The sequence below is a fragment of the Brassica rapa genome, chromosome A05, assembly GCF_000309985.2.
Source record: "Brassica rapa cultivar Chiifu-401-42 chromosome A05, CAAS_Brap_v3.01, whole genome shotgun sequence".
Classification (NCBI taxonomy): Eukaryota; Viridiplantae; Streptophyta; class Magnoliopsida; order Brassicales; family Brassicaceae; genus Brassica; species Brassica rapa.
In genome coordinates, this window is record NC_024799.2 from 9,725,857 (window position 1) to 9,745,372 (window position 19,516).

The 19,516-nt window shown below is 36.9% G+C and overlaps 3 protein-coding genes across 3 annotated transcripts; all 3 read right to left on the reverse strand.

The window, feature by feature from the left end:
- Positions 1 to 4,148: 4,148 nt before the first annotated feature.
- LOC117134326 lies at positions 4,149 to 6,149 on the reverse strand. Its single transcript, XM_033292599.1, has one exon. The coding sequence runs from the start codon at positions 6,147 to 6,149 to the stop codon at positions 4,149 to 4,151; it is 2,001 nt and encodes a 666-aa protein (XP_033148490.1).
- A 3,317-nt stretch (positions 6,150 to 9,466) lies between these two features.
- LOC103833199 lies at positions 9,467 to 15,412 on the reverse strand. Its single transcript, XM_018653507.2, has 9 exons — positions 13,780 to 15,412; positions 12,775 to 13,048; positions 12,581 to 12,695; positions 12,363 to 12,487; positions 12,192 to 12,273; positions 11,987 to 12,098; positions 11,754 to 11,911; positions 11,566 to 11,686; positions 9,467 to 11,466 (listed from the first exon to the last, which is right to left on the reverse strand). Exons 1-9 carry the CDS (start codon positions 13,963 to 13,965, stop codon positions 11,113 to 11,115), a joined length of 1,527 nt encoding a protein of 508 aa, XP_018509023.2. The 5' UTR covers positions 13,966 to 15,412; the 3' UTR covers positions 9,467 to 11,112.
- Positions 15,413 to 15,647: 235 nt separating this feature from the next.
- LOC103832757 lies at positions 15,648 to 18,622 on the reverse strand. Its single transcript, XM_009108837.3, has 5 exons — positions 18,181 to 18,622; positions 17,453 to 17,907; positions 17,209 to 17,354; positions 17,046 to 17,122; positions 15,648 to 16,966 (listed from the first exon to the last, which is right to left on the reverse strand). The coding sequence occupies exons 2-5, from the start codon at positions 17,899 to 17,901 to the stop codon at positions 15,869 to 15,871; spliced, it is 1,770 nt and encodes a 589-aa protein (XP_009107085.1). The 5' UTR covers positions 17,902 to 17,907; positions 18,181 to 18,622; the 3' UTR covers positions 15,648 to 15,868.
- Positions 18,623 to 19,516: the final 894 nt, after the last annotated feature.

The window sequence follows — 19,516 nt, forward strand, 5'->3', positions numbered from 1 at the left end:
ACCGAATATGGGATCAAAGTTTTGTAAAATAAAACAACATAAAAACCATTTGAAACCCTCACAGCATATCAATGCGACAACTCTTAAATACATAAACAACTATTGTAAACAAACAAAATATATCTCATCATATTTAATCCCTCCTCACGTAAAATTTTTTAACAAACAAAAATCATTATCATATATATCACTTACAAATGCAAACCTAAGACATAAACCATGCAAAATAATAATCTAGATCGTAAGTAAAGTATATCCCGCCCGTAGGGCGGGCCGACCCTAGTGTCACTATATAGATAAAAACAATAGAAAAAAAAACAGATAACAAAACCAACTAAAATGCATTAATGCTTATATATTATTGTAAGTTCGTAGCATCTAGAGACGTTTTCTTTATTAAAAAAAAGTCTAGAAAGTATATTCTGGAATCAATTCCATAAAAACCACTAATTAAGTATAATCTGGTATTGATTCAACTTTTTTATTCATCATTTCTAAGTCAGTCGACATAAATTTGCTCGGTTCTCTGCAGAACAGATTCTGAATTATGATCCAGTCAGTTGTCAACGGGTCTTTCCACTGATAATATTAAAGCCTAACTCGAGTCTCAAGTGCCAGCTTAATCTAGAACCAGGATGTTGCAAAACGCTTGAAGGAATCTTTTCAAGGCACTAGGAACGCGACCTTAAGAGATTGAATTGCAGAGCTGTAATGTATCACAAGGCTCGCACCATACAGAGCCACATTTGAGCCTAAGGTTCATGATGTTTCTCGTGACGCAAGAACCTGTGGGAAGATGTGTCATGTGTTACAAAGTGATTGATAGCGCTGAACACTTGGTTTACATTGCAGGATGGGCATTTCATGGTGGCTTCAATCATTGGGAGAGCAAGAAGTAGGATAAGATTTTTTAGAGGGGGAGGGAGAGTTTTTTTTAATTCTGAACTGAATAATTTCACTTTTCAGTGTATAGAATCTGCAGCGGATTCACAAACTTGAAATCGTGCTAAATAATGCAGCTAAACTACGAGAGAGATTTGCGGTGTATATTGTGATAATGATGTATCGGATCATCAGAGAGGCAAATATGGGAAACAAGAGGCGCATCACATCCAAGGCATAATCTAAACTTCTTCTTTCTCGCAAACAGAGAAGAGAGACGGAGTGTTTGAAGCAGTTGCTACCAAAGCACAACAACCAACATCAATGAACTTGTGTATAAAGGGTCTCCTGTTTCATTTCGATGCAGCAGTCTTAGTTTACTTGCTAGTAGCATTAATAATAAGAATTAGGTAATGACCTGCGCAGGGTGAAATAATATAAAATATTTATGTTATCAAATTTAAAATTTTGGTTTTCAAAATTTAGGACTATCTTATGTGTATTTGCAGTTAATAAAGGTTTAATTATTTCAGTTTATAACTATCACTAAATTAAAAGACGTTTAGAAATTAAAAGGCTTTTAGGTTTCGTTATATGTACTAGGGCCGGCGTCCGCGCGCATGTTTAAAAAAATCAGGTGAATTAAAATTGTGTGTTTTTCGGTTTCTGAAAGGATAAGTTAAGTTTGTTTTTTTTTATACAGGGGGGGAAGTTCGAAGCGGTGTTTTTAAAAAAAAATAATAATTGTAAGAATGAATAATAAATAGTTCTGAGGAATTCGATACTTGAATGAGAAAATAATCTTTGTGTGTGACAATTTAATTGATGTAGGAAGTTGTAACGTAAATGTTTTAAAAGTAGACTGGTGGCGTTTGCTGGGAGGCTTAAGATAGCAGTTTATTCGTCTTTTGGAAGCGTTGAATGATATCAATTTCGTTGTTAAAGTAGAAGCGCGTTCCAGGTGTTGCTGTGAGTGATAGTTTTCCTGAAAAAGGTGAAATATTTGTTAGCATTTAGTTTTTTGTAAAGTTTATGTTTAGTTTATTACCTTCATGTATCCGTGGAATGATACTTGTGATGATTACGACATGGTTTTTCCTTGTTGATATGCGATGTAACTCCCTGAAATTAGACGCTTCCTTGTCCCATAAAGTTAGACGTACCAATTTTGATCTACAAATAATTATTGTATTAGATTTTGTTTAGTTGTAAACCAATTATTACTTAATAAAAAGTTTGTACCTGTCTAAACGCAATCCAATGATGATTTTTGAATCTGTGTAGTGGTTATATAAATCACTACCTTGGATGAGGCAAATGCGGCCGACAACATCTGTAGGAATAATTTGGTTGTTTTTAAAAAGATTAGGATTTATTTTTATGTGAGAGAGTTTTTTTTTTTTTTTACCTGGTAGGAAGTTGGTTTCACTTGCTAATCTGATCAACTGGGTGTAGCGTTGGGGCCGGAATATGTATGAAGGTATCGGTGGAATGTTTTCTTGAATCAGTGTAATAGTTGTTGTTTCTTTGATATTAATTATGTATGGTTGATCGGTAAGCCTGTAACGTTGGTTATTGAGGAGGAGATTAAAATATCTAATTTGATAATTTTTCCTTCCTCGAAGCGTTGGTACATTGTGTCAGACGTAGAAATAGGCACCCTCCCCTCCATTTTTTGTTCCTGTTTAGTGGTTAGAAGCAATCATTTGAAATATAGTTGGAAAAATTAAAAATATGAATTTTAGACAAACCTGGATGTCAAGACAGATGAAAGTTGTTCCTAGGAAAGCATCTTTATTTTTGCGATTTGTGATGGGCCAGACCCTAAGGATCCTAACGATTATTGGATGAGGTCTGAGGGTGTTGCTCCAGTTGCTTTGATCTTGTGCTGCATGTGCTACATAGATAAGGATGAGAATTATTTTTTTTTGCGCAATTTTTTTTAAATTTTTTTTGAAGTGAACATAGTTAGGGTGTGTTTTTTTTTTTTAAGTATTGTCATGGTTTTTTAAAATTTTTAAGTAGGCCGGGCCATAATTGTAGGTGGTAGTAGTAACTTAGTTGGGTGGGTTTGATAGTAGAATTTAGTTATTTTTAGTAATTTACAGAGACTATGTGAAATGAGGAGGTTTTGTTATCTTGGACGTACTATTTTAAGATTAAAGGGAACTTAGGCGGTTCGCACATTGTTATAGAAAACAATTGAAATAAAAAATTGTCTGAAATAATAGAAAATGCAAAAGATAATAGTTCGACAGTTGAAATAAGTAATTCTCCGAAGGAAATAGTAATTGGTACGTAACGAAAATGAAATAAAATAAGATAAGCCGTAGACGATGGCTTGTAGGGTTATTTTGAATGGTCTTGTAGAGCGGCCACTTTCTATTGCGGGGGGACCTATAGATAAAAACAATTTTGTTAGCACAGGTTCATTATTGGGTTTGAAAAGTTTCGGACCGGAAGACTTACTGGTAGCTTGCATCTTATGGTATAGAAAGTTGTTGAAGATTCCGGCAAGCCTGCTCTGGGTGATCATCAGATCGTGATTCTGGAGGAGAGAGAGAAAGGAGCTGAGTATTTTTGGATAATGTTGTGAACTGGGTTGCAAATAATATTTGATTACCTGGTAAACCGTTGTATATTTCTTTGTAGACAATGTTTTTGACCCTTCCTATCTTTTGATCCTTTCCTTGTATAATTTTGAGGCCTGACTTGGTAGTAACTCGGGAAAGACCAACATAGAGCTGCCCATGGGTGAAAACGGGCTGGGGCAAATACAGTACGACACCTTTCAAACTCTGACCCTGACTTTTGTTAATTGTCATTGCGTAACATAGCCTGATTGGAAATTGCCGCCTTTCTAGGGTGAACGGATGTTTAGTTACTGATTCCGATAGTATGATTCTTGGAAGGTCCACTTTATGTCCAATATGGGAGCCTGTAACTATTTCACCTCTAATAACACGCTCGCCTAGGTAAGTGACAATCAGACGTGTTCCGTTGCATAACCCCTTCTTCTGATTTAAATTCCTTAGGAGCATGAAAGGGGCACCCACTTTCAATGTAAGCTTATGTGCAGGCAGGCCTGGAAAGCTCAGTGAGTTTAAATACTCTACTGGGTACAATGTCTCGTTGTTCGCAGAGTCGGTGTCTATTATACTGAAGCTATCGGAACTGAGATATTCCTTTGAAACACCGTCAGCTTCAGATATCATGTATTCATTGATCTCATCCACCGTTTCGTTCCTTGGTGTGAGGATAGCCCTTTATGTATAGTCTTGCTTGGTTCCTTTCCACTGGTCAGTTCGCCCGTAAGTTGCTTCTAGAATTTGTTTGTGAGGATCTGAGCTGAGCTCCTCGACCAACGTTCGGTCAATAGAAATGAGCTGATCTTCTTCATCTTCATCAAATTCATTGACCTCAGTAGGTAGGGGGTTCCCATCGCCAACCCTCAGGACGTAGTTGGAGAACTCTTTCTCATCTTCGCTGAGGCGCATATTCTTCTGGAGGGTGAATTTGTGGCATGATTCCCATAAATATGAATGACTTATGGAGGCAGACACAATTTCAGTTCTGGTGCCTTGTGGGATGACTGGTAAGATCTGTCTGAAATCACCTCCTAGAAGAACAGTTTTTCCGCCGAATGGGAGAGTTTTGGCTTTGGGATCATGTAAAGAAAGAATGTCTCTTAAGGACTTATCGAGGGCTTCGAAAGCATTCCTGTGTGTCATAGGTGCCTCATCCCATATGATTAGAGCTGCCTTTTCTATTAACTCTGCGAGCATAGTTCCAGGTGTAATGTGGCAGGTTGATGTGGCCTTTAGATCGATTGGGATATTGAAACGGAAGTGGGCAGTCCTGCCGCCTGGTAGTAGTAGGGCTGCTATTCCAGATGAAGCAACGGGAAGGACTATCTTTTTCTCTGACCGTAGTCTTGAAATGATTGTCTGGTATAAAAATGTTTTGCCTGTGCCTCCAGCCCCGTAGACAAAAAATAGCTTCCCGTAGTCTTCCTGAGTTGACTCGATAATAGCCTGATAGACGTCCAATTGTTCACGGTTGAGCAACATGTACTGGGTGTCATGTCTACTCTTCTCCTCGGCGACATTATACTGTAGCTCTTGCTGCCACAAAGTATTACCTAGCTCTTTAAGTAGGAGAGGATCAGGAGTAGGCATTCCTGGAAAATCAGTAAGGGTGTGTTCTTGGTTCCGCAAAGCCTTTTCGAGTTCAAGTAATGTATACTGCTCGAGCTTAGCATCATCTATTTCTAGCTGCGGGTGTTTGAATTCCTTACGTTTCTTGTAGAGGATGTCCTCACTCAGGGTTTTCCAGCACTTATCCCACAATTCCTTAGGGTTAGCAACATGACAGTAGATAAGTAACGTGACAAACATCTCTCTAAGCTGAGAAGGTGTACCCCATGTGTTGAGTTCGGCCATACTTTCGTGCCATTCAGCATCGTTAGCGAGAAGACCTCGTGCGCAGCAGGTGCTTTTGAAATCGGGATATGTGACACCGTTGAAGGTTCTAAGCTCAGTGTAACTCCTCGGGCCCTTCACTTTGTTTATCAGTATCCTCAAATAGTAACGATCCCCTGAAGCGGGATGTACAGTAACAACCCGACCAATTGAAGTTCCTCTCTTTCTCTCTGACCAGACTTTTAAGCTATTGTTCCATGTGAAGAACTCGGTGAACATAGTCTTTTCAATGCCTGGCTTCTGTATAACTCTTCCTAGGTTATCCGTATCTTTGATAGTGATATTATGTTCACCTTCCAGATGGACAACCAACTTCATGACGGATGGTTGGCGTTTATGTATAGAATAACCGAAAGTCCTCCACATGGATTCGCAAGCGGATAAGTATCGACAGTCTTGATACTCTTTTATCTCATTCCTTACTTTCTTGACCTTTTCCTTGCCTTTCTCGGATGTCTGGGGGTCGCTTCCATTCTCGGATGTCGGTGGGTCGGGGCCTTTCTCAACCAGAACTGTCGCCCTGTCGACTCCTTTTGTGATGTATTTGAAAAGGTATTTGATAGCGGATGTCCTATTGCACCATTCCACGTTTATATGAGCTGCATACTTCTTCAGAATTTCTATGTTATAAGGGATGACAGAAGCATTGTCTAGAAGAATTCCATCCTTTAAAACATTAGCATTTTCGTTCTTCCGGCGACGATATATTATGTACCCAGACTTATCAATTGATGTAGACTCAGTAAATGGGCGGGGGAATTTCTTCGCACATACATGATTCTCCATACATGGTGATCGAGGTCTATCGAGTCCACATGGCCCATGGATTATGTGCTTTGCAACCAATTCATAGGCTTCGGGGTCTTTCTGCTTGTCCGGAAGCTCGGCCGAAATAATCTTGTCGATTTCTTCTGGGCTGGGTGTTCTAGAGTGGTCTCCAAACCACAACAAAATATGTGCATGGGGAAGGCCTCTTTTTTGGAACTCAATCCTATGAAGAGCTGGTATAAAAAAGAGTTGAATTACTTATATGAAGATAAATGTGAATTAAATTTTCCAATTAAAGAGAATACCTGCTGTGTATGGGGCGAAGAATGTTCCCTACTTAAAATCATCTAGCAGCTGGTCTAGTTTCATTTTGAAAACTCGGCACTCAATATCTGGTCTGTTATTCGGGCTATCACCGCCGTATGCTGCTAGATGGTCTTTTATCTCTTTCCAATTTGGGTTTGCCGTCATTGTGATGAATAAATCTGGATTCCCAAACTGTCTGCATATCGCCATTGCGTCATGATATTTCTCAATCAGATAACGGGGCCCACCAGTAAAACTTGGTGGTAGAATAAACCTCTTACCAACCGTCCTTGCATCGGTGTCACCTTTTCCGACTGCATCACAAACATTACTGTATAATTCAGCCCTTAGAACGTCTTGATTGATCCTATGCCATCGAAGACGATCTTCCTCGATCGAAGAATATACATCGACAACATATTGGTGGAGGAGGCGCCCAGACTTAATGAGTGTCATTCCTTCTTTTAACCGAGTTTGTGTTTGAGAGGCATAAAATTGCCGTATACTGACAAATTTTCTTGTCCTCGAGCTTCCTTCCTCTAAATGCAACGGAATTTCGGTATTGAAACCATACTCACCATAAGGAAACAGAAGTGGGTACTGGAGGCTCATGTATAGTGGATGATCATCTCGTATCTCCGTCAAATTAGTTGACTGAAACTTGACGACTATATCTCTCTCACATATAGTGTCTGACATTTCGCCGACAATTAGTCCAACAACCTCAGATGATTGGGGTAAGTCATATTGTTTGCCTTTCCCTTTATCAGATATGAGACTGATTGTAAAATCTTCTTCAGAGTTTGCCTCGTACCGATCTCGAACCCTCCTAAAAACTTTTGCAAGGCAATTGTTGGTATCCACCATTTCTATTAGGACTTTTAATGTGGCTTCGGTTGCTTTTCCTTCAGAGGTTGTTTGGCCTAAAGCTTCCAGCCGATTCTTAACTTCGTTTGCCGTATCAAAAATATAGAGCTGTAGGTACTTGGGTGGTAAACCTGGCTTAGGAATGAGGGATCCAATACGGTGGTAAGTTTGCCCTTGAATACGGAATGTAAATGGCCCCCTCCCGAAAACAACACTGTAATCTATATTCGCTCCAATAGATGTAAAAGCTAGGAGGGCATTGTAGACTCTGATTGTCTCGCGAAATTGTTTACATTGCAGTAGCTTTTCTAACACAGGTGGAGGCTGTCTCATAGGCGGAAGTTTTATCTGTCCTTGGTTGCAACAAATGGTAAAGCGTAACTCCTTCGTTCTAGGGTCTCTTCCGGTGCTTTCGGATTGCCAGACCAAAGCACCACACGATGGACATTCTAAAATTGGGTTGTTTGTAGCTTCAGAGGAAGATGACGCATCTGAAGGGGCTGGAAAATTTAAATAGTCGAGAGACGACTATTAGATGATTTAATAGTTATCGAGAATAAGTGACAACTTCCTTATCAGGTAAGTGTTTAGTTGATCCAAGAAAATGTTTTTTTTTTTAAATTTTGTGTTCAACAGATTCTTAAAATAATCAAGAGGTAACTCCTTAATTTGAAACTTATTTTTAAGAATCAGGAGATCGGTATTTGGGATCGAAGTTTAAAATTATGTAAATTAATTGATAAATATCAATAGTTGGGAAATTAATTTTTAAAATAATCTGTTAAACTATTATCAAATTAGGTGAATAAAATTTGGAAGATTTATTTTATCTTAATTTGGAAAAATTTAAATTTCGAGAGGAAAAATATTTAAAATTCAAATTTGAGAACATGTTATCCTAAAATAATGGTTTAAGATGTTTTTTTTTTTTAATTTTGTTTAATAAATATTTAGGGTAATAGACAAAGTATGTAAGAGACATGAGAGACATAGGAGACTCCATTATTCTCGATGACGTTTTGGTGATTTTCCTTGTATGGTCATTTTTTGTGAACAAAACTCGAAAATTGTCTAGTTATGAGAATTGTCCACTTTAATATACTTTACTTCTACTGGGGGTTTAATACGTAAACATGTAATGTATCTAAAGTAGGAAATATGTACCTTTTCCTTTAGCTCTGCCGATTCGATGATTTTGTGCGGGAGCAGCTGCGCTGGGTCCTTCAAAAAAAAATTTGTTGTTGTTTACTCCACATATTTTATTTATTTTATTGTGAAGCTGTAGTTGTATTATTTGATGCTTACCTTCTATTCTTCTTGATGTACGTTTTGATAGTAATATTGCCCTTCGCATGGCACGAGCATTTGTTCTTGCCACTGCATGTATTAATATTTAAATTATGTGTTAATAATCAGATGGTATATTTAACATAGAGGGAAATGTTATCATTTTGAATGTTTGTACCATATAATGCGCAAATGTCGCAGCCACCTATGGAGGGTAAAATGTTTACCAATAAAAGTATTGTTAGTAAAAAATTTGTGTCATCTTTGCATAATCACAAAACCATCATAAATATATTAATATAGAATTTGTTTTTTGTGTGACATAGCTGGATAACTCACAGTCAAAGTATTGTGGGGCAAAATGTTGTGGCATCATTCCTGCAGCTGGAGCTGTTCGGGAAGAATAACAATAAATAAATGAAATCATAAAAATTGGACCAAGTAGTCGAGACATGTCGCTATTATGTTTGGGGTTTTAATAAGTAAATTATATTGAACATTGATGAATTGAGTGTTTAAATTTTGTGCAAACCTTTTACTTTGTTTCGTACTCCTAACGGCTGTCCACGTTTACGCTTCGTTGTGTTTGAACTTGATGACTCTGATATTGGTGAGAAGATTATATTAAAATATTAAGTTATGATTATAAAGAGTACACAATATATTAAATAATTGTATTACGTACAGAACTCGGTAAATTAATAGGATGTAAATTAGAATTATAAAATTAAAAACATCTTCTACGTAATAGGAAAATCTACATTTGCAAACACTTATAAACATCTTCTAGGAATTATAATACTAATAATTTAAGGAGTAATGTCAACATTGTGTTAAAATAGTTATTTATTATTCATTAAAATTTAGTATTGGTCGAATAATAAGTTCTGATGATGTGTTATTTTGAAAATGAAAAAAATAAATAAAATTTTTTGTTGTAGGATTTCTGTTGTCAGTCTGAAAATATTTAGTTATTTACTTTTTAAATATTTCACTTCAAGACATCACCTTCATTATTGTTTATTTTTAAAGACTACGAAATTAGCAAAATAACTCTGCTATATTTTGTTCTGTAAGACAATATTTTTTACTCGAACAACACGTTTTTATAATAATACATCTACCAAAAATCAATACACTAAAACAACTTCGAGCTGATTAAACCATTCGAAGATTATTTGGGAATATTTACATCTTGGTATAAACAGAGTAAATATTTACATCTTAGATCTAAATTCAAAGATTATTTGGTGGAAAAGTTTATTGACGTTTGGGCAAAAGGTGATAACCATTCGCATTTATATCATGATACACTCAATTATATATAAAAATACAAAGCCTTTATTATGAGTTACACCGTAACATCATTTCATGGAGACTTGTAAAAATATCATTTTAAAGAAAATTTTTTAAAACAATTGTTGTCAATTTGAAAACAGACAGACTATCTTGAAGCTTAAGTAGGAATTAATAACGTTTGTTAATGTTTAAAAGGTAAAAATGATATAGCAACAGTAACAATAATACACCATTTGTTTCAACCTCTATATTATACCGTAACAATAATACATTTTATTTAACAAAATCTAGCTAGCCTCGAGACCTATATGCTGTAAAGAAAATCCTTTAATCTCTTTAAACTGTTTTTTCAATACTAATAATGTTTATATTGGTTATTATTAGAGATTTGGATTAAAGTATTAAATAAATATATCAATAATAATAAGGTCTTAATTCAAAAATGAATTTATAAATTCAAAATACCTCCTAGAAGTGGAGGATCTTTGGAGGTTGTTTTGCCCATGGTGTTGAGGGAGAACTGTTCCTTTAACAAAAAGAAGAATATCAAGACAAATAATCTTTGCACTTTCTAATCATCTCCTCTTTAAAAAAAATCACTTACACGGATTACTTTTTGAAAAGAAAGAACTTCCACGGTTTGATAGAAATGAATCTGATTAGTGGGTCGTCAATTTTTGCAAAGTAAGGGGAGATGGACTTGTGTTTTTGAGATTAGAATAGTTGATGTTATTTTACATCTAATATGTTAAATGTCGACATTCATTTAACTTAATGGCAGAATATATTAAATTTAATTCTTAATAAATGCAATAGATACTATTTGACTCATAACTGACATTCAAAATATGACCATACGTATATGAAATGACAGCTAATATTACAGTTGTCCTAATTAGATTAAAATGTAGATCACGTAGAAGAATAATATAACAATTGAGTATGGGCATTAAACAATCCATGATCCATGCATGCATTAGGTTCTTAAGAACGTATACGTATGAAAAATGCATGCTGACCAAACAACTTAAATAAGTTAGGAATGAAAATCAAACCACTTTAATATGATAATGTTGATCATTCTTAAACTTCATAACGAAGCTGTGAAATAAAATCCAAACAACTCAAATAAGAAAACCAAACCAACTCCAATACTAAACTGTCTCAGCAAGAAGCAAAAACAAACTGTTTAAAGAGAGATAAGTAGACTGTTATTAGAGAATCATCCTGACTGGGCAGTCTGTACCAGCCACTGATGGAGTAACAGTTCTGCATGTGATCTAGCCACTACGCTTGGTACGCTTTGCTTCCTTCTGGTCGTCAATAGCTGAAGGACCACCACCACTACTCTCAGCCAACTCTGTGTTCTCCATTCAGTTATTGGTGGCGTCTGGAGTGGGGGATTCTTTGGTGGTAACTCTGCTGCGGAGACTATCTTGGTAGCTGTGAAGGACAGTTTGGTAGAAGTGAAGTTGTAGTCAGTCACCTTGATCCTGAATTTCTTTGTCAGGCCTATTGTATCAATGAAACACTGTGGAACGGGAACTTCAAGCTCAGCCGCAACTCCACCATTTTCCTAATATAACAGAACACAATCATCAACTTCGAAGACGCTATGATTTAAATAAGTGTCAAGACTATAGAAATTAACATTAATCATTAGAACAACCATTACCTGAACATAAGCGTCGATCAACTCTGTTGCTTTCCTGCCTGTGAGATCCTTCCCAGCATCTCCAAGAATGATGAACGTGCATTGCTCATCATTATCATAGACAGACAGCTCCACCCGATAGCTGGTTAAAACCAAATGATTAGTATACACATTGTCGCTTGAAAACATATTTGAGGAGAGTAACTTACTTGGCTACTGCAGTAGCATCTTCATTCCTGCATTTTGGACAAACCAATGTTGTAGGCCCACGGTTTAACTTGGTCTGGCAATCTTTGCAAGCAATGTAGTACCACTCAGTGCCAAGCTTGACATCATCAATTGTGGCAATGCAGTCAAAGTAGGCAACCTGAAATCACATCCTAAGGATTGTTAGCAACTATATTGAGAAAAGCGTGTGATTGTAATGACGGAATGGGATTACCTGAGCAGGCTGATGCTTGAGGAAGGCGGCAATCTCACCTATGGTGAGAGTCTCAGCTTTGACAACCTCAACAGGGTTGACCAAAGAAGTTATAGAAGGGTTCGTGGCCAACCTTGCAAAGAATTTCAAAACAGGAGATTATCAAAGCTGTTAAACACTTAATAGTCTAAGGTATAGATTGTTTATAAAAAAATAAATAACTAACCACGCCAAGTATTCCTTCGTGGGGTCAACCTCTTCATCCAAAAACACTCTTGAAGAGGACATTGAACTTAGGCACAATTTCCCTGTCCATCCCTATAGAAACAGTTAGTGGTAGGTTTATCAAAATGGGTGTGAGTGATGAGGAATTCATATTTTGAGTGTGAGAGATTACCACCGAGCCTCTTAGGATTCACCGTTGTGACCAATAGAACAGTTGGAGTGACTGCACTTCCGTCAAACTTGAGGCGGAAACTTTCAGCAGCCTCATCCCATAGATAGACGTTCATCACTGGACCGCTGCATTTAACAAATAATAATTGATTTTTAATTTAGGTAAGAGCATAAATTAGGAAATGAAATTTCTATATTGGTAGAACTACAATAGCTTACTCTTTAAGCTGCAGATGGACCATCACTTTCCGAGAAGCTGAGTCATCATTGGTGCACAAAACCGGACGCTCATGGAGAGCCTGGCCATCAACCAGCTTAAGGTGGCCAACCACATCTACAACAAACAGTTACACGTCAATCAAAGTTAATCGATAGGAATGGTTGAACATGTTAACAAAATATTTAAACCGTACCGTGAAGATCGCCTCTGAGATCGCAGTTGGCTTCAAATTCTGTGAAGGAACGGACCCTGAACCGCTGTCTCAAGATGCCTTCAATGTCTTTTTCATCCTTCGACAGGGCAGAAGCGTGTGAGATGCAAATGACCAGCCTCTGATCAGCAACATGGTACATCACCTTGTTGTTGGATGCATAGTAGTTTGTCAGCGTGTACATGCTCCCACGCTGGAGCTCTTTCTCATACTGGTTGCGACGGTTCTGACCGATGAACCCCTGAGCCAAAGTACCCTACAGAAAATAGATACAATATCAAGTCAGTTAATATATAATCTAACATAAGCTAAAGATAGTATTTTTCAGAGTGATTAAGATTTTAAGCGTCTAAAGCAACATAGCAAATCTCCAGTTCAAACGAATCAATCATTTTTTTCCCAAAAAAAAAGATCTAAGTTTTTATTTCTTCAACCAAGTTGTTTTACGTATCAATGAAGTTGTTATTTTAATCTAGCACTCTAATGAATCGAAGATACGCTAATACAGTTCAAACGAATCAATCAATTTTTTTTCCCACAAAAAAAAAATCTAAGTTTTTATTTGTTCAACCAAGTTGTTTTACGTATCAATGAAGTTGTTATTTTAATCTATCCCTCTAATGAATCGAAGATACCCTAATACAGTTCAAACGAATCAATCAAATTTTTTTCCCAAAAAAAAGATCTAATTTTTTATTTCGTCAACCAAGTTGTTTTACGTATCAATGAAGTTGTTATTTTAAAGAGGATTGAAGATTTTAATTTTAATCAATCAAGTTTCTTACGAATAAATTAATTTTTTATAAACAACCTAGTAAAACGGATCAATAATTTTTTCACCCAAAATAGATCAAGTTTTTATTTTTAACAACCGTGTGTTCAACGAATCAATCAAGTTTATATTTTAATCAATCAAGGTTTTCTTTTCCAATATACGCTAACATCTCAACCTAATGGACGCTAATCTAATTAAAAAAGAAGTCTTACCTCCGCATCAATCATCAGCATCTCGATCCCAAGAAGGATCCCTGGTCCTCCTTTGACATTCTTCCGAGCATCCCAGAAATGAAGAAGACGAAACTGCAGGGTCGAATCGCCGGGTCCGGGTGAAACTTGTCGGAAGAGGAGGGGAGGAGAAGATTCACCGGTGCGGATTGCGGTCTCTTTCGACATGATTAGGGTATAGAGCTAACGATCTGAGGTAAGAGATTTGAATGGATGATCTGAGGTAAGGGAGATCAGTATAAATAGGAAGATAGATTTAAGGCAGAGGGGATGTGGAAAGCCCGTCATGATATTGATTGGAGGCTTTAATGGAGAACATTGAAGTTCAAGCCTTTTCATCGGAGGCGTTTTGCGGGGAGATTTGGGGGAGACGAAGAGAATCGCCATGCGCGTAAGAGAAATGGGGGAGACGGCGTTAGGGTTAACTGCGAGGATGAGAGTGCTTAAGCCTTCGTTAACGGGTAATGGGATGGGCTGGGAAATTTTTTTGATCTGGCCCAACAGCAAAAAGACGGACACAGCAATCTCGCAAACGAAACCGGTTAACGGGCTGGACTAAATTAACGATTTTCGCAAACGAAACCGGTTAACAAGCTGGACTGAATTAACGATTTCTTGGTATGGGTTGGCAGTGACGTGGCAGAACGATTGGTCTGGAATATTTTGCCTAGGTGGCACACTTTAGAAGCTCCAAAATTAGTCCCTATTATATAGTGGGATTATGAAAGGTAGCAAACATGTGAAAATATCAAATTGAAATCAATCGAATAAATAAGATGTTCTTAGTGGAAATCAAGTATATTATATTGCCATATAAGACCATAAACCCAATTACTACATAGCAAGGCCACTTTATATTCGATTTTATTAACACTAATTCAGCATAGTAGATTTTATGTACTCTCCAACTATATTTGGTATGTGAATTAATTAGTGATTCAATTCTGGTATGTTTAGACTTGTCCATTACTCCAATTATAGGTTTTAACCGAAACTGAAGTTCTATAGCAGCATTTAAAAAATTACCACTTCTTAGAATATAGATAGGTTGCTAGACCTTAAAATAATTATCAAAACCTACAGTTACAAAAAAAAAAATTATTCAAAACCTATAATGGAACTTGGCACCATGGTACTTTTTTTTTTGTCATCAAATACAGATTCATATTGACTCTGTGAACCACTCTGATAGATCTTGATCCATGTGAACGATAAACGACGGTTGCTTCCTAACACTGCGTGCTAGGCTATCGGGCTCTTGAGTATGAAAAAATGCTAATATACTTTATGGAGCTCCACGTTGAGTATAAAAGAATGCTAATATACTTTATGGAGCTCCATGGTACTTTGAGTATAAAAGAATGCTAATATACTTTATGGAGCTCCACGTTGTATGTTAATCTCCGTATTAGGCCACTTGATGAATTATGAATAATTTTTTGATGTTCTATTTTTGATGAGGAGTGTCATGAAGAAGAACAACTTTTAAAGCTTTGACATTTGTTCATCAAATGTTTCTTATGAGATACATCTGAAGACGTTTCTCATGTGCACAATCTTCAACTTAGATTATATCAACCGGACGTTATACTAATGTTTCTCATAGGAAATTTTCTTTTTACATGTATAATTACTATTGTTAGGTGTGGTAAAATATTTATCAAGCCATGTAATGTAGTAACGTTAATTATTAAGGATTTAAGGTTCATATAAAGTTATAGTAATATGTATAATAGGTAAGATCAATGTACCATCTTTTCGTTGCTCAAAAAATAAAAGAACGTACCATCTTTTCTTCCTAACAAAAGTTGATGTAACCACCAATATATCAAAAAAGCAAGAGTTTTGTATGGATGTGACTGCCAAGTCTGACACCATTCAACGTTATTTGAATTCTCACCGTCTAGATGCCAAAATCTTCGCAAGTTTATCAACAAAAAATGCCAAAATCTTAGCAAGTCTATCAACACAAAGTTTTTTTTTTTTTTTTGGTAAAATCTATCAACACAAAGTTTTCAGTTCATTACTATTTAACTCACAGAAAGCTTGGCTCTCTCGAGTTAAGTAATCATCAAAGTTTTTTGCTCTCTACGTGAGCTGAGACTCCAAGTATCTCCGGGCAATTCCGCTTAATATGCCCCATACGACCACATCCAAAACATCCCTTAGTTTTGCATGGTCGAACGTGTACCCGCCCACGCTGTCCGGACATGGATGTCTGCTCCGTTCCTGAGTCTGCCGCCTGGTCGTCCCATGTCCGTTTCAGAGTTCCCTTTGGCGCTTGGGATGCTCTAGCTTGCTGAACCTCCACGTCAATGTTTCTCTCCATCAGGACTGCAGTCTCCACCAGATCGACCATGCTCACATACCTCCGCACTTGGCATCTGTTCTTAATGTCAACCCGCAAGCCCCTCAGGAACTTTTCTATATGTTCCCTCTCATCAACGTACCTGCTTACAAACTTTCTCAAACGATGGAACTCCTGCTCGTACTCCCTCACAGTTCTAGTTCCCTGACGCAGCTCTGCGAAGTCTTTATCCATCTGATCTATGGCTTCCTCCGGAAAGTATCTCCTGGCGAATTCATCCTTAAAGTCGTACCAGTTGAGCACATACCCTTCGGGGGTTCCTTGAACCACATTTTCCCACCAGATATGAGCTTCTTCCCTCAAGTAATGGGCTGCTAATTCCTTTCGGTATTCCACTGGACACATGCTGGACTCAAAGTTCCTTTCCAGCACTTGCCACCAGTCCTCTGTGGCTAACCTGTCAGTACCACCACCGAAGGTCTCAGTACCCAAGTCCCTCATTCGTCTCAATGCGTCCCAGTATGAGGGTAGCGGCCCGGTTGCTGGCGCAAGTGGAGAAGGCCTTTCCTGACCGGCACATCCTTGTACTTGCAGAACCGCTGTGGCTCGAGAGGCCAGTCCCCCTGCCGAGCTCTGTTGCAGCAACGGCCCAAACAGCTCCTTGAGTCCATGCAAGACGGCTGCACTCACTGCCGCAGTGTCTCCCACGGCAACATGTGTTTGGCCATTCGCACCATCCTGCGGCTGCCCCACACTGCGTGTGCACTCGAGTGTCCCTGCTGCCTCAATTCGGTTGGATGCGGTTTGGTTTCCAGTGTTTCTTGGCTGGGACAGAAGGTTCACTCTTCTCTCGGACGACATCTGTTCCGAAGATTCATAAGAGACAAGAAACGTAAATACAGGCATGTAATAGTACAAGTCCATAAAGATGAGTGAGTACCAGAAAACTATCGTGTTCTCCATAAGAACCACGGAAACTGCCATTCATATTGTTGAAATTCATCTCATATGATCCACCTGGACACATAACATATCACAAGAAAGGAGTTAGCGACTTGATGAAAATACCAATTGCTTCAAGGAAAGATGTAGGAGGTTCATACCATATCCCCATGGCCTACTATCAACAGCAGCAAGTTGTGCTCTTAGCCTTTCAACATCACGTGCCATTGAAACCATGTTATGTTCCATAGCTTGCCACTGCTCCATAAGCTCAAACTTTTCCTTCTTCTCATAGTCAATAGCACCTCTATTCCAAAAGCAAAAGTACAACCGAAACCCAGAAGTTCAGGCATTAAAGTGTACAACTAATAGAATGAGTAATAACAAAAAGGTTGAATCTTATACCTAGCGTGCATAAGCTCTTTCTTCAAGTCTTGAACCTCAGCTCTCAAACCTGGAATCTGCTTGTTATCTGATTGCAATTTGAGCAAATCTTTCCTAAGAATCTCAACATCTCCACTAAGTTCACGCTTAATGTCATTTAGCTTCTGAACTTCACCGCGCAACAGTGCAGCCTCTTCTTTGTCAGACTCTGTAGCACGAGCATCTGCCTCCCTTATCTCACCGAACTCCCTCGATTGCAGATCATGTTGAGCACGGAGATCACAAATGATCAGGTTCATCCGGTGAAGCTCTTCCTTGGCAGAGGCGAGTTCTCGCTCAAGAAGCACGCGGTGCTCAGCTAGTCTGTGATTATCATTAAAAAGCCTTTGGATTTCAAGAGTCTGTATATGAAGATCTTCCAACAGTCTCTCGGGAGAGAACCCACGTGGATCATGATAACTTCCAGACATTCTCAACTACCCAAAAAACAAAAAACAAAACATAAGAAGCCAAGAGCGATTACATCAATGTGGAGAGTTGGTGAACCAGAATCATGCATATTTTCTCAAATATGAAGGGAATTTAGATTGTATAACATCAAAAACCTAAACCTATGGAATCTATTTCGAATTGCATTTGATCAAAATGGTAAACCTAAGACCTAGATAGGATCAATTTCGAATTGGATTTGATCGCAAGATTCAAAGAGGATTAAAGTACAGAAAGAAATTGCGAAAAGCATAAGAAACCTTATCTGCTGCGGATATCGTCTTCTACCTTCCTTTTGTGGTCTTGATTTTGAAGTCGCTCTCTCTCTCGCTCTCTCTCTCTCTCACGACATAGGTTCTTGGCTGCGTTCTAATATCTAATGACGACGGATTGAAAATCTTCAGTATATTTTTTTCTTTATTGGGCTTCTAATCGGTTCGAATGAGCTTTGTTTCTGAACTTGCGCGTACTTTGCCACGTTCCTCCTATGGAGAACCAAGAATATCTTTCTTAAATCATATTAATTAGTGAACATAGGATTGGTAAATTAAAAAAAAATTAAATATGCATATAAAAATTGGTGGATTTTGTATTTAAACGTTAATTTAGTGTAGATTAAAGTGTAGAATTTAATAGATAAATCTATACTATTATTAACACAGAATCTTGGATTTTCAAATTATTTACAATGGGTTAGACTCGTGATGAACATATAGGAAAAAAAACGTAAAGGAATAAAATAGCAGAAATAAAAATGAATGATTGTTCTTTTTCAAATTTAACAAAAAATAATTTTGTTCTTTACTTCTCTACAAAAAAATGAATGAGAGAAAATGAGAAGGAAAAATTATTCTTTATGAATTGTAATTTTTTAAGAAACGTTAGAAAATGTATTATTCCTCATCATTCATTGGTCATCATTCATACCAAATGTTATGTCATTGACATTTAATTTTTATATATATGTATATTACTTATTTAAATTAACAATAGAATATTCCCTACATTTATGGTAATTAATAATTTCTATATTTTGTGAATCTATAATATTAAAACATAATCCCTGATAAAATTTTGTCTTTGGGTTTTCAAGTTATTTACAATATCATGTTATTTACATATAATTTTAATATATACTAGAGTTTGACTCGTGCACGGGCTTTTCTTATTTAGATTTTTTTAATTTGTTTAATGACATTTCTAAATATTATATTATTTGAATATTTTATTTTTAAATTCTTACAAACTTATCTGGAACTAGAAAGATTCAACTTGAATTTCGATTGAAACTTGTAATATCCTAATGAAGTTTAATTTTAAAACCAAAAAACTGATATCTAAAAAAAACTGATTTGTACTCGACTGAGTACTTGAATGTACATGTATTGATTATGTAACAAATAAAAATTCTTTGTTAATCGGTTTGAATTTTTATTGCTAACATATAAAAATAAATGATGTTAAATTATGATAGTAAATATAATTAATGATATAATTAGAAAAGTGATAAAACACTTTAGAAGAAGTAAATTATGTTTTATACTTTATAATAAATGCTCTCGAATAAATTAGAAAATATCATCAGTGAAATGGTTA

Excerpts from the sequence above, each read along its gene's own strand:
- LOC117134326 (XM_033292599.1), bottom strand. The coding sequence starts at position 6,149 with ATGGAGAATCATGTATGTGCGAAGAAATTCCCCCGCCCATTTACTGAG.
- LOC103832757 (XM_009108837.3), bottom strand. The coding sequence starts at position 17,901 with ATGTCTGGAAGTTATCATGATCCACGTGGGTTCTCTCCCGAGAGACTG. Across the intron at positions 17,123-17,208 it reads TAGTAGGCCATGGGGATATG|GTGGATCATATGAGATGAAT; the intron begins GTATGAACCTCC and ends TTATGTGTCCAG. Across the intron at positions 16,967-17,045 it reads GAGAACACGATAGTTTTCTG|ATGTCGTCCGAGAGAAGAGT; the intron begins GTACTCACTCAT and ends TCTTCGGAACAG.
- LOC103833199 (XM_018653507.2), bottom strand. The coding sequence starts at position 13,965 with ATGTCGAAAGAGACCGCAATCCGCACCGGTGAATCTTCTCCTCCCCTC. Across the intron at positions 12,488-12,580 it reads GTCCATCTGCAGCTTAAAGA|CGGTCCAGTGATGAACGTCT; the intron begins GTAAGCTATTGT and ends TGTTAAATGCAG. Across the intron at positions 12,274-12,362 it reads GAATCCTAAGAGGCTCGGTG|GGAAATTGTGCCTAAGTTCA; the intron begins GTAATCTCTCAC and ends AGGGATGGACAG.